This window comes from Suncus etruscus, chromosome 20 (genome assembly GCF_024139225.1).
Source record: "Suncus etruscus isolate mSunEtr1 chromosome 20, mSunEtr1.pri.cur, whole genome shotgun sequence".
In the NCBI taxonomy this organism is placed as follows: domain Eukaryota; kingdom Metazoa; phylum Chordata; class Mammalia; order Eulipotyphla; family Soricidae; genus Suncus; species Suncus etruscus.
Genome location: NC_064867.1, coordinates 36,662,935 through 36,677,715, shown reverse-complemented (window position 1 = coordinate 36,677,715; position 14,781 = coordinate 36,662,935). Strand labels below are relative to the sequence as shown.

General features: G+C 48.5%; 2 protein-coding genes across 3 annotated transcripts in view; one reads left to right on the top strand and one right to left on the bottom strand.

Moving 5' to 3' along the window:
* Positions 1-14,781, top strand: part of FANCD2 (FA complementation group D2) — a 1,230,368-nt gene that overhangs the window by 164,433 nt on the left and 1,051,154 nt on the right. The window lies entirely within an intron of this gene.
* The window catches only part of EMC3 (ER membrane protein complex subunit 3), a 146,271-nt gene that overhangs the window by 118,698 nt on the left and 12,792 nt on the right, over positions 1-14,781 (bottom strand). The window contains exon 8 of one of the 2 annotated variants that reach the window (XM_049766328.1): positions 13,113-13,248. In XM_049766328.1, coding sequence (XP_049622285.1) covers positions 13,120-13,248 — 129 coding nt within the window. In that variant the 3' untranslated portion in view covers positions 13,113-13,119. Of the gene's footprint in view, positions 1-12,293; positions 13,249-14,781 lie in introns of those variants that run through there. The other variant, XM_049766327.1, reaches the window with a different exon arrangement.

Genomic DNA, 14,781 nt, shown 5'->3' with positions numbered 1-14,781 from the left:
CAAACCACGCTTCTATCCATCCACCCATCTACCCATACATACATACATACATACATACACCCATCAGTATACTTGTCCACCCACCTACCCATCTATCCTCCCACCAACCCATCTATTCATCCACCCATTCATTACCTAGTGGTAAGCATTTGTCCACAGATCTTCATGCACCAGAGCTTTTTCAAGCCACAGTCATGCATTTTAAATAGCAATGAACTCAGTGGCGCAAGCGGTAAGGCGTCTGCCTTGCCCGGACTAACCTACAACAGACCGCAGTTCAATCCCCTGGCGTCTCATATGGTCTCCCAAGCCAGGAGTGATTTATAAGTGCATAGCCAGGAGTAACCCCTGAGCGTCACCAGGTGTGGCCCAAAAACTAAAAAAGAAAAGAAAAGAAAAGAAAAAGAATAACCTCTGAACACCGCAGTGACCCCAAAACAAGCAAACAAAAAGACTTTACCAACTTCACATAACCCGGGTTTGGTCCCAGGCACCTTAAATGGTCCTCCTACCACCTCCAGGAGTGATTCCTGAGTATAGAGCCAGCAGTAACCCTTGAGCACTGCCAGGTATGGTCTCCCCAACACCAACTGCTAGATGTTAGATCTTGGTTGGCATGGAGAAATGGTTGTCAATTTATTTAAATGTCAATTATTAGAATTATAATAACTAAATTGCCTCTATCCAAGTGGCATGTGTTCAAAGAACTTGGTGACTGCATTACACTCGACTTATCCATCTCTCTCCCTAAGACCTACCACTGTGAAGACTGTATTGTTTCCTTTTTTTTTTTTTTCTTTTTTTTTTGGTTTTTGGGCCACACCCATTTGACGCTCAGGGGTTACTCCTGGCTATGCGCTCAGAAGTTGCTCCTGGCTTCTTGGGGGACCATATGGGACGCCGGGGGATCGAACCGCGGTCCGTCCTAGGCTAGAGCAGGCAAGGCAGGCACCTTACCTCCAGCGCCACCACCCGGCCCCGTATTGTTTCCTTTTTTCAAAAACATCTATGCAGGGGTTGGAGCGGTGGCGCAAGTGGTAAGGAGTCTGCCTTGCCCTCGTAGCCTAGGACGGACCCTGGTTTGGTCCCCTGGCGTCCCATATGGTCCCCCAAGACAGGAGCGATTTCTGAGCGCATAGCCAGGAGTAACCTCTGAGCATCACCGGGTGTGGCCCAAAAACAAAAACAAAAACTTCTATACAGGGGCTGGAGAGATAACGGTAGGGTATTTGCTTTGCATGCGGCCAACACAGGACGGACCTGGGTTTGATTCCCGGCATCCCATATGGTCCCCCAAGCCTGCCAGGGACGATTTCTGAGCACAGAGCCAGGAGTAACCCCTGAGCGTTGCCAGGTGTGACCCCCCCAAAAAAATCTATGCAAGGTCTGGGAATGTGACTCAGTGGTAAAGCACTAGTTTGAATGCCAGTGTTCTTTTTAAGTTCTTAAATTGTTTGTGGGGCCACACCTGACAGTGCCCAGGGCTTGCTCCTGGCTCTGCACTCAGGAATTGCACTACCTGGTGGTCTTGGGACACTGATGATTTAACTTGGGTCAGCTTCCTGCAAGGCAAGTGCCCTACCCGATGTGCTATTGCTCCCACACCTTTGGGATTGGGTTCTAGCTCCACTAACTAAGTCCCCTAAGCAACCCCCCCCCCATATGACTCCACATACCAAGCCAAGAGTATCTTGGCTTGAGTACAGTGGACATGGCCCCTAGCCAAAACAAACTAAAAACCCTGGTTTATTTGTTTGTTTGGTTTTAGGGCAACCCAGCGGCTCTTAGGGGTTACTCCTGGCTCTGCACTCAGAAATCTCTCCTGGTAAGCTCGGGGAACCATATGGGATGCCAGGAATAGAACCGAGGTCAGTCCTGTGTCAGCTGCATGCAAGGCAAATGCCCTACCACTGCACCACCACTCCGGCCCCTAAAACTGTGTTTTTTTTTTTTGTTTTTGTTTTTTTTTTGTTTTTGGGCCACACCCGTTTGACGCTCAGGGGTTACTCCTGGCTATGTGCTCAGAAATCGCCCCTGGCTTGGGGGGACCATGTGGGACACCGGGGGATTGAACCGCGGTCCTTCCTTGGCTAGCGCTTGCAAGGCAGACACCTTACCTCCAGCGCCACCTACCCGGCCCCTAAAACTGTGTTTTATGCCTGCTTTTCCTTTCATGAAAATGTGACCATGCTATGCGTAGGAATCTACAACTTTGTTTTTGAAGCAAAGAGAACATTTGTGCTTATTTAAAAAATTTTTTTTTTTTTTTGGTTTTTGGGCCACACCCGTTGATGCTCAGGGCATGCCATCTTCCCCTCCCTTCTGCCTCTTGTCTGCCCTCCCCAGCCCACCCTGCCTCTTTCCTGCCTCTGTGGCAGACATTTAGGCATGTTAGCAAAGAAAACAATTTGAAGGTGACGGCTCTGGGGTGTGTCCTGTCGTCCAAGTGCCCACGGCATTGCTTTGCATCACTGTGTGTGAATGACCCATATGTACGTGAATGACTCCTTGCCCAGTTTCCCCGGCTAATGCGGAATCAGGTTTTGATAGCTTTTCCTTTCTAGAACTTTCATGACGATAAATACCCTTGAACACCAGCACATATCACATATATATGTGTGAAATATTTATCACATACATCACACAGCACATGCTGATATCCTACATTATCACAAAGAATTATTTGTATTTTGTCTATCTCTATGTATCTGTTTCCCTATGTATTTATAGCTGCATTTATCTGTGATATATATAGCTATGGCTGTATCTATATACCTATGTCTGTTTGCCTGTACACATCTACATTGTACCATCTATAGATTCTGTGTAAATGTATGCATCTAAACATCCATGTATATATCTATATATCAGTAGATAAATACAAATATACATTTGTATCCATGTTCCTACCCTATACATAAATACATTTTTGTATAAATACATGTATGTATAGGGCTAGATAGAGCGATAATATTGCAGATAGGGCATTTGCTTTGCATTTGGTCAACCTGGGTTCGATCCCTGGCATTCCATATGGTTCCTCAAGCCTGGAAGAATTGATTCCTGACCTTAGAGCCAGGAGTAAGCCTTAGCACCGCAAGTTGTCACCCCACCCCAAGAACCCCCCAAATATATATGTATTTATCTATCATCTACTTGTTTATATTATCTTTAAAATCAGGAGCAACTAGTAGCTCATTTGCTTGTGTTTTGGAGGGCCACATCCAGCAATGCTAGGGCTGATTCCTGGCTCTGTGCTCTAGACCACACCTGGAGGGGTTCAGAAGACCATGTATGATGCTATGGATTGAACCTGGGTTGACCATGTATAAAGCAAACACCCTTCATGTTGTACTATGTCATTGGCCTCTCATGTAGTTTTTTTGGGGGGTGTTGGCCCACACCTGGTGACTGTCAGGGGTTACTCCTGGCTCCTTGTGCTCAGAAATTGCTCCTGGCTTGGGAGACCATACAGGACACCGGGGGATCAAACCGAGGTCATCCTAGTTCAGGACGCGCGCAAGGCAAATGCCCTACTGCTTGTGCCACCGCTCTGGCCTCTCTTGTGTAATTTTTTTTTTTTTTGGCTTTTGGGCCACACCCGTTTGACGCTCAGGGGTTACTCCTGGCTATGCGCTCAGAAATCGCCCCTGGCTTGGGGGGACCATATGGGACACCGGGGGATCGAACCTCGGTCCGTCCTATGCTAGCGCTTGCAAGGCAGACACCTTACCTCTAGCGCCACCTTCCCAGCCCCGTAAACTTTTTTTTTTTGGTTTTTGGGCCACACCCGGTGACGCACAGGGGTTACTCCTGGCTATGCGCTCAGAAGTTCCTCCTGGCTTGGGGGACCATATGGGACACCGGGGGATCGAACCACGGTCCATCCAAGGCTAGCGCAGGCAAGGCAGGCACCTTACCTCTAGCGCCACCGCCCGGCCCCTGTAACTTTTAATCTAATTTTTAAATCTAATTTTGATTTTATTTCATTTTATCTTTGGGGTCACACCCAGTGGTGCTCAGGGTGACCCCTGGGGCCATGTCCAGTTGTGACCAGGACCATGTGATGCTGGGAACTGAACCCAGGCCACCTGCATGCCAAATTTGTGTTCTCCATCCTCTGAGTTTGCTTTTCTATTTCTACACAACCACAAATTTCTCTTGTCAACAGAAGAGCTGCAAATATCATTTGAACAGGAAAGACAGTCTTTCCTGGGGCTGAGCTGGCTTCCCCAGGGCAGGCTTTCTGTCTCGTGTCCACCGCCCACCTTTTTTCCGCAGCACAGTGGAAGATTTCATCTGTAGAAGTTGGCCTGCATGGAGCTGGAAGCTTCTAGCTTGAGGGTCTGTAGGGGATTGTTCCATCTCCCAGATCACCAGACCAAGAGACTGTTTTCATTCTGGAAACCCCTTCAAAATTGCAGACATTGCTCCTCTCTTTACAATCTTCTTTCTCTGTCACACTGGACTCTCTCTCCCTCGGGGACAGAAATATAAAATGGTCGCTGAGTCTTTGTCTCCCTACATTAACAATATCCCAAAAGGTAGGACTCTTGGGTCTACAAGCAACTGAGGCATCAGACGATTCTCAATGGCCCTTCTAGACCTCCAACACCTCCTTTAGAACAGCTCCCCCGAATTGCAGTTTCTGCAGCCACCCCAGTTGACCACCAGATCTCTGTGTCTTGTGGTCCTGGTGCTGCTGGCAGGGGACAGGAAGGGTAGAACATCCTACCCTTCATTTGCTGCCCATTGAGATCACTGGTATTGCCAGTTGCTCCTATGTGTTTGTGATTTAGCTTGATTCTGATTCTGTACAAATATATACAGGACATTAGGGTACATATTCTGCGCCCCCACTTCCTGACAGCAACCTCATCTCCTTCATTCCTCCAACACCAGTAGTAGTTTGGAGGCTGAGTCCCAGGATCCCTTCATGGATATGGGGATTTGAGGGTGTCCAGTCTCCCTTATTTCTTCTGGAAATTCTTTTAATTTTTCTAGGGGGGGGGGCACACCCAGTGATGCTCAGAGGTTACTCCTGACTATGCGCTCAGAAATCGCTCCTGGCTTGGGGGATCATGTGGGACCCCAAGGATCAAACCCAGGTCCGTCCTAGGTTAGCACGTGCAAGGCAAACGCCTCGCCGCTTGCAGCACCACTCTGGCCCCAATTCTTTTATTTATTTATTTATTTATTTTTACTTTATTCCAATACAATAGTTTGCAATAGTTGCTCATAATACAATTATTTCTGCCATTCCATGTTCCAACAACAACTCGCTATCTGTAAAATTCCCTCCACCATTGTCCCTGGATTCCCACCACCCCTAAACCTGCCCCTTTGACAAGCATGAAATAATTTACTTTATATTGCCTGTTTATAAATAAGCAGTAATAAAAAATTGTTTTTGATTTTTGGGTCACACCTGGCAGCGCTCAGGGGTTCCTCCCGGCTTTATGCTCAAAAATCGCCCCTGGCAGGCTCGGGGAACCATATGGGATGGCGGGATTTGAATCACGATCCTTCTGCATGCAAAGAAAATGCCCTACTTCCATGCTATCTCTCCGGTCCCCTTTTTTTGTTTTGTTGGTTTAATTTCAGTGGTCTTTCTACTACTTCGATACCTAATTTGGTGTGTTCCTTCTAGGAACATCCAGGAAACATCCAGGGATTCCAAAATGGATATGGCAGTGGCTATCAAGGCTAGTTACAGCTGCCAGGTATGGAAAGGCTGGCCCCTCCTCCAGAGAATGCCCTAGTTTTCAGCTGGTGTACCCATGATTTTTCGCAGCTTGGTTAACATCTTTCCAGAATAAACTGAATCCATGAAGTTGGCTCATGAGCAAACATGGCAGTGGTTGTAGGGCACGGATACAGTTTGGGGAATTCTTTTCTTTAAGTTTTGGGGCCATACCTGGTGGTGCTCAGGAGTTACTCCTTGCTCTATGTTGAGGGATCAGTCCTGGTAGAGCTTGGAGGATTCTATGATGGAACCCAGTCAACTTGCAAAGCAAGTGCCCCCCAATCTGTCCTATTTCTCAGACTCATCTTTTTTTTTGTTTGTTTTTGGGTCACACCCTGTGACACTCGGGGACTACTCCTGGCTATGCACTCAGAAACCACTCCTAGCTTGGGGGACCATATGGGCCGCTGGGGATCGAACCAAGGTCTGTCCTGGGTCAGCCGCGTGCAAGGCAAACGCCCTACCACTGCACTATTGCAATGGCACCATCTAGGAATTCTTGGTTAAACCTCGCAGGTGGTTCCCTGGTATCATTCCTTAGTTCCCCCCAATGTGGGTAGGGAGGGTACTTTGTGGGCTCACTGGCTGGACTGTGTCCCTCTGTCCTTGCCTAGAATTTGCAACTGGTTCCTGGCCACCACCTTTTCCTGGACATCTCCTCTGAAACCACTGGACAAAGGCCAGAGATTACCATCCCATTGGCCAGAGACCAAGATGAAAGTTGATGCTATGGAAAGAGGAGACTGGCTGTGGGGTGATAGTGGTGAAAGTTGGGAGCCTGAATGCTTGGTAGAGGCAGTAGTTCCTAGCATCATCCTGGGGGCTTGGGGTGGAATATGGAGCATGATCTCAAGCCAGTGGGGACAGTCAGCAGTTATTTACCAAGCACAGTATCTTCCAGGACCAACCTGAAGTACCTTATTCCTTTTTTAGTCATCACAATGACTCAGTGTATTATGAACTCCATTTTATAACTTGCTGAAGTTAGTTTAGGTACTAAGTCATGGTCATATGGCCAATAGTCTCAGCCATGCTTTACACTTAGGACTTTTATTTTTCTTTAACTTTATTTATTGATTGGATTTTGGGTCACACCCATAGGCACTCAGGGGGACCATATGAGATGCTGGGATTCGAACCACCATCCTTCTGCATGCAAGGCAAAGGCCTTACCTCCATGCTATCTCTCCAGCCCCGAGCCTATGTGTTTTAAAGTCTCTGTCATGTGTAACCCTCCCGTCTCTTCCTGGTACTACTGGTGGTTTATCTAATGGCTCCTGGTTGGGAATGTGAAAATTTAGCTGCTAGACTGCTAAGTTGCCATTATTTGGTCTCCCTTGTTTTGGGTGTCCAAGACCATAACTACAAGAGTGATTAAGATTGCTGTGTCTGGGCCTGGAGAGATAGCACAGTCGCATTTGCCTTGCAAGCAGCCGATCCAGGACCAAAGGTGGTTGGTTCGAATCCCAGTGTCCCATATGGTCCCCCGTGCCTGCCAGGAGCTATATCTGAGCAGACAGCCAGGAGTAACCTCTGAGCATCGCCAGGTATGGCCCAAAAACAAAAACAAAAACAAAAACAAAAAAAGATTGCTGTGTCTGTGATCCAAGTCCATCCTGAACATTCTACTTTTCCTGGACAAACTATAGATTGGTAGCTCACTTTCCTTTTTTTTGGGGGGGGGGGAGTTTCACATCCAGCAGTGCTCAGGGGTTCCTCCTGACTCTATGCTCAGAAATCGCTCCTGGCAGGCTCAGGGGGACCAAATGGGATGCCGGGATTCGAACCACCGTCCGTGTGCATGCAAGGTAAACACCCTACCTCCATGCTATCTCTCCGGCCCCACACTTTCCTTTCTTGGTTCTTTTGGAGTCTCACCTGGCAGTGCTCAGGAGTTACTTCTAACTCTGCATTCAGGAATTCCTCTTGGATGGGAAGCTGGTGATCAAACCTGGATTACCTACATGAAGACTAACATCCTTCCTGCTGTCCAATCTCTCCAGCCCCGACTTGTTTTTTTTTTTTTTTTTTTGGTTTTTGGGCCACACCCAGTGATGCTCAGGGGTTACTCCTGGATATGCGCCCAGAAGTCGCTCCTGGCTTGGGGGACCATATGGGATGCCGGGGGATTGAACCGAGGTCCGTCCTAGGCTAGCACTGGCAAGGCAGACACCTTTCCTCTAGCGCCACCACGCTGGCCCCCAACTTGTTTTTTCTTATTAATCATTGATTCCTTTCCTTTAATCTTTCCTTGAAGTAGAAAATAATCTGAAGATTTGATTTTCTGCCCAGATAAGAATACTTTCTGGCCAAGATTTAGAACATCAAGTGTTTTAGTCTGGCATGCAGCTGCTAGTTAGATTCCCACCAAAACATATGGTCCCCAAACCCTGCCAAGCCCCCAATTTTTTAAATTTTATTTTTCTTGGGTTTTGGGTCACACTTAGTGGTGCTCAAGGATTGTTCCCACTTTAGTGCTTAGGGTTTCATTTTGTGCTAGGGATCGCCTTCATATTTCTGGCTATTTTAGAGTTATTTCTCTAGCCTAAATAAGAACTTTTGGGGGGCCGGGAAGGTGGCGCTAGAGGTAAGGTGTCTACCTTGCAAGTGCTAGCGTAGGACGGACCGCGGTTCGATCCCCTGGTGTCCCATATGGTCCCCCCAAGCCAGGGGCGACCTCTGAGAGCATAGCCAGGAGTAACCCCTGAGCGTCAAATGGGTGTGGCCCAAAAACCAAAAAAAAAAAAAAAAAAAAAAAAAAGAACTTTTGGGCCTGGAGAGATAGCACAGCGGCGTTTGCCTTGCAAGCAGCCGATCCAGGACCAAAGGTGGTTGGTTCGAATCCCGGTGTCCCATATGGTCCCCCGTGCCTGCCAGGAGCTATTTCTGAGAAGATAGCCAGGAGTAACCCCTGAGCATCGCTGGGTGTGGCCCAAAAACCAAAAAAAAAAAAAAAAAAAAAAAAAGAACTTTTGTTTGGAGGCCACACCCAGTGGTGCTCACTGTTTATTCTGAGCTGTGTTTAGGGATTACTCCTGGTGGTGTTTGGGGGACCATATGTACTGGGGATTGAATCCAGGTTGACTGTATGCAAAGTAAGTGCCTTACCTGCTTGACTATCTCTCTAACCCAGGATTAGAATGCTTTAAAAAAAATAATTGTATAGGGGGCCGGAGAGATAGCATGGAGGTAAAGCGTTTGCCTTGCATGCAGACTGTTGGTTCGAATCCCGGCACCCCATATGGTCCCCTGAGCCTGCCTGAGCGTCAGGAGTGTGAGACTGCCGGGTGTGACCCCCCAAAAAAAAATAATAACAACAATTCTATAGAATACCCTGTCCCTTTAAAGAGGTGCAAAGCTGCTTTGAAATATATCAAATTTGGGCCCGGAGAGATAGCACAGCGGAGTTTGCCTTGCAAGCAGCCGATCCAGGACCAAAGGTGGTTGGTTCAAATCCCGGTGTCCCATATGGTCCCCCGTGCCTGCCAGGAGCTATTTCTGAGCAGACAGCCAGGAGTAACCCCTGAGCACTGCCGGGTGCTGGCCCCCCCCCCCAAATATATATATATATCAAATTTATATTTTGTAGCTTTCTGAAGCTCTCAAAGGAAGCTACACAGACATGCTCAGACAACTGGAAATTTGGTTTTTTGCTTGTCTGGGTTTTTGGGCCACACCCTGCAGTACCCAGAGGTTACTCCTGGCACTGGACTCAGAAATCACTCCAGGCAGTCAGAGATTAAACCCAGGTCAGTCCCGGGTCAGCTGCATGCAAGACAAATGCTCTTCCTGCTGTGCTATCGCTCTGGCCCCACAACTGGAAATTTGAAGTGGGGCTTAGAACCGACATTAGTCTAAGTAGAGGAAAGGCCTGTGGATTGGGGCCAGAGAGGATAGTACAGTGAGGAGGGTTTTTGCCTTGCATGTGAGTGACTCAAGTTCAATCCTCAGTATGCTATATGGTCCCGCAAACACTGCCAGGAATGATTCTTGAGTGCAAAGCCAGGAGCAACCCTTGAGCAAGCATTGCTGTGTGGCCTTCCCAAAAATAAAAAATGATGCTCAGAGGAACAGCGCCGGGGCATTGTCAAGCATGCGGTCTGAGTTCACATCCCTGTTGCTTCACATGTGCTACAAGCAGGAGCAGATTGTGCCTGGTTGCTCTGCTGTGACCCCTGACACTGCAGCCAGCTGTTACATGAGCACCACAAAAAGGGGTGCCAACTCCTGCAAGTACCACGTAGCCTAAACGCTAGTGCAGTGGATGAATGAGCATGTGGCAACCTGGGGTTCAACCCAGTGCACAAGAGTCACAGTGACAGATGCTGGGAACATGGGGGAGATGGCAGCAGGAATAAATCTGTTTATCAGTTATTAACATCTTTTTTGGGGGAAGGGATATAGAACCAGGCCCGAACTCACTCATCTTTTCCAGTGGTTCCAGGGAGGCAGAGAGGCAGCACCCAGAGGGGGAAATAAATAGGCTGGGGCCCAGGAAGAGGCAGTCATCAGGGCATGAGGGCCCAACATGGAGGTTCCCCCAGGTTCCAACTTTCTGTGCAGGTGGGGCGACATGTTTTTTTTTTTGTTTGTTTGTTTTGTTTTGTTTCTGGATCACACCCGGCAGCGCTCAGGGATTACTCTTGGTTCTACACTCAGAAATCGCTCCTGGCAGGCTTGGGGACCATATGGGATGCCGGGATTCAAACCACCGTCCTTCTGCATGCAAGGCAAACGCTATCTCTCTGGCCCCCAAGGGTGACATGCTCTTGAGCAGGATCTCTCATGCCTCTCCCTGCAGCTAGGAGCTGTAGGTCCAGTAGATGAGACCAACCTGAGTTCCTCCACAACCCAAGATTGTGCTATAGTCACCCATTCAGGACAATTATCACTACAGCTGAGTCCCTCAGCCATTAGCCAACCTCCCTCTCCATTCCAAAGGCCCTAGCAACTCATTTCCTGTGGCTTTGCATTTCTGACTGGTCATTTCTTCCAAGTCAGGATTGTATGAATGGTCTAACAGCCCTTTCAGTTAACATGTTATGACCATCTTGTGTTGCCAAACTAATCCGAATATTATTTTATTCTGAGACCACACACAGCAGTGCTCAGACTTGCTACTGGTCCTGCACTTAATGATCAGTCCTGATGGGCTCCAGGGCTCATATGGGGTTCTGGAAATGAAACCTAGGTCAGCTACATGCAAGGCAAACATCTGCTATAAAATTTCTTTAACCAAAAAACAAAACAAAACAAAAACAAGGGGCTGGAGTGGTGATGCAAGCGGTAAGGCATCTGCCTTGCCTTCACTCGCCTTGGATAGATGGAGGTTCGATCCCCCAGCGTCCCATATGGTTTCTCAAGCCAGGTGCGATTTCTGAGAACATAGCCAGGAGTAAACTGAGTGTTACTGGTTGTGGCCCAAAAAACAAACCAAACCAAAACAAAATTTCTTTAACCTCACATTAGTCATTTTTGGGGTGATGCTCCAGGAATCACTCCTGGGTCGACTGCATGCAAGACAAACACCCTACTGGTCATTCTACTGCTTTCACCTCATTTTCATAATGCTTACACTTGATCTTAGCCAAAAGGCTTAAAAAAGATTGATACTTTTGTCTTTTTTTTTTTTGATCTTTGGGTCACACCTGGCAGCACTCAGGGGCTACTCCTGGCTCTATGCTCAGAAATCACCCCTGGCAGGCTTGGAGAACCATATGGGCTGCTGGGATTCGAACCACTGTTCTTCTGCATGCAAGGCAAATGCCCTACCTCCATGCCATCTGTCTGGTGCACTTTTGTCATTTCTTTTTGGTTTTTGGGCCACACCCGGCGTTGCTCAGGGGTTACTCCTGGCTGTCTGCTCAGAAATAGCTCCTGGCAGGCACGGGGGACCATATGGGACACTGGGATTCGAACCAACCACCTTTGGTCCTGGATCGGCTGCTTGCAAGGCAAACGCCGCTGTGCTCTCTCCGGGCCCACTTTTGTCATTTCTAATGCTGGGCACTATTCCACTATATGGATGGGCATGTCTTCTTTATTTATGTATTTATTTACTTATTCATTTTTGAGCTGATGTGTTGGGCCGCAGGGTTGTGCCACTTGTGGTTATCACAAACAGTGCCACGGTGTTGTGTCTTTCTTGTAGTTTTAGTGCGGTGAGGTCTTGGCTTCTCTGGGGTACGTTTCTATTTAGGTCTGGAATGATAGGATCTATGAAAACTATCTGAGGAACTGCTAGGGGTCATTGGGCCAGGTTGGGAAGGGCCAACGCCCCTGGAATATCGTAGGAAATGTGTGCACATGAATGCATGTTACCCCACATGCATTGCTCTGGAGGTTAGGGCCATAGCTGTCCATCTCCCCCCCAGTTCAGATCTCTGCAACCCGAAGAAAGTCTCAGTGCCATCCTTTTCTCATGCAGTTCTTGAGGTCCTTGGCGTCCCTTGAGGTCACATCTTTTTTAGTTATACCTCTAACACTGGGGCCTGCAGCCACTCATTACTCCTGGCAGAAAGTCGTTAGTGACCCACAGAGCCAGCAATTTTACAGAAGAGAAAACAGGATGGTTTAATTTGTAGAGGCAAGCTCCATCCATGGGTTCTGATTACAGTGCTCCACATGCAATTTACATTTGCTTCTTGGTACTCAAACGGCCCCCCCGCCACCTCCCCACGACAGCACACCCAGAATTATTCCTGGTAACCTTTGCAATGTGTCAGCCAACAGTTGTCTCTCGGCCTTTCTCTAAGGTCTGTAAACAGGGCTGACCTAGACCGCACGCCCTCCCGCCTGTCCTGGATGATCCCAAAGGCACTTGAGAAGTGGGCGGTGTCTTGGGCCCTGGTTTGCCACGTCTGGCCCCAATCTGCTCTGGAGTGCTTATCTGCAGGAGGTCTGGGACCCACTGGTCCTTTGTCACTCGGTAAACTCAAAACCAACCCGCTTCCTTTGCTCACCCAGACCTTCCTAAATGTTCAGAATGAAAGTATAGTATCTGCATAAAGAATTACAAAAATGTCAACTAGAAATGTAACAGGTAAAAGAGACGGGAGGTCTGGGCTCAGGAGACCAGGCATTTAACTGCAAGTGGCAAGGAGGTCTGACTGACTGCTTTTTCCCAGGACAAATTTGTGCATAATCTTACGTTACGTGGTTTCCCCTTTTCTCTGACCTTCCCAAGAGACCCAGAAGAAAATCTGAAACGTCTAAAGGCAGCTGCCCCCAGTATGTTCCCCACATTGCCTCCAGGTTCTGACCACAGTAGGCAGGGCTGCCGCTTTATTTTCAGAGGCTCCGGCTCAAACAACGAATGGTACAAAGTGAAGCGCTCCTCCAGGTTGCCGATCCAGCCAGGCCCCACTTGGTCTTCAGAAAATAGAGGTCTGCAGCTCCTTCTTGAACATGCCTTCGAAGTGGAGGTCTCTGGCCATGAGCTCCTCTTCAACGTCATCGAGTGCCCACTGGTGGTCGGTCAGCTCCAAGGCCTCCCATTCTGTCTGCAAGGAAGGGGGTCCGGGTGGGGGAGGGCAGTTACCCCGCAGCAGCTCTGGGGCGGGAGCTAGAATGGCCCTAGGCGTGGCAGGCTGTTCAACCCCCATTACAGACATACGGAATGGGGCGAAGGAAGGTCAGCTACTATGGCCAAGCTCAGGGGAGTTGATACTGAATCCTGCTTCTCAAATACTCTCTGAATGCTGACTATGGCATAAAAATGCTCCATGAAATTCAATAGGAACCGCACAGTTGAGCTCTGCTGAACCCCCAGATTTTACTCTAAGATCAGCCTATCATTTTCTGGGGGGAATAAAAAGCCTTTGACTTTTGGTAGAAGGGGGTGGGGAGTCACCTCTGGTGGTGCTTGGGGGGGCCAGGAGAGGCCACAGAGGAAAGCTGAGGCACCACATACAGCTTGTGATTTTACTCTTGGAGTTGTCTCCCTGGCCCAATCAACAGGCAGATGGGGGAGGTTTCTCAGGCGGGGCTTAGTGGACTTCCCAGTCACCCAGTTAAGGCCCAGAGACAGGGGCCACTGAGGTACCAGGCCCTATGGGCAGGGACTACCTGGGTAACCCCTTGTACTTCCAGGACTTGCAGATGGATCCCAGTATAAGGGCTTGGGAACAGTAAGCTACTGAATTCCCTGGGGTCCCATTATTGAGGGTTTCTTGTTTGCCTTTATTTTGGGGCCACACAAGCATGCTCAAAGCTTACTTTTGTGTTCAGGAATCAAACCTGGCAGGGTGCAGGGGACCATATGGCACGCCAGGGATTGAACCTGGGCAAGCTCCACACAAGGCAAGCACCTTCCCTGATTTACTAACTTTAATATTTACTTCTTCTTCTTCTTTTTTTCTTTTGGTTTTTGGGTCACACCCGGCAGTGCTCAGGGGTTACTCTTGGCTCTATGCTCAGAAATCGCCCCTGGCAGACACAGGGGACCATATGGGATGCCGGGATTCGAACCACCATCCTTCTGCATGAAAGGCAAATGCTTACCTCCATGCTATCTCTCCGGCCCCAAATACTTACTTCTTAAAATGAAATTTGTACATATTTCTAGAGGATTCAATTATGTTAATTATGACTGTTGGAGCCAAAGAGATAGTACAGCAGAAAGGACACTTGCGGGGCTGGAGAGATAGCATGGAGGTGAGGCGTTTGCCTTTCATACAGAAGGACAGTGGTTCGAATCCTGGCATCCCATATGGTCCCCCGAGCATGCCAGGAGCGATTTCTGAGCATAGAGCCAGAAGTAACCCCTGAGCACTGCTGGATGTGACCCCATCCAAAACCAAAACCAAAACAAAACAAAATCTTAAAAAAAAAAAATAGGGGGGCCGGGTGGTGGCGCTAGAGGTAAGGTGCCTGCCTTGCCTGCGGTAGCCTTGGATGGACCGAGGTTCGATCCCCCGGTGTCCCATATGGTCCCCTAAGCCAGGAGCGACTTCTGAGCGCATAGCCAGGAGTAACCCCTGAGCATCACCGGGTGTGGCCCAAAAACAAAAAAACAAAACAAAACAAAACAAAAA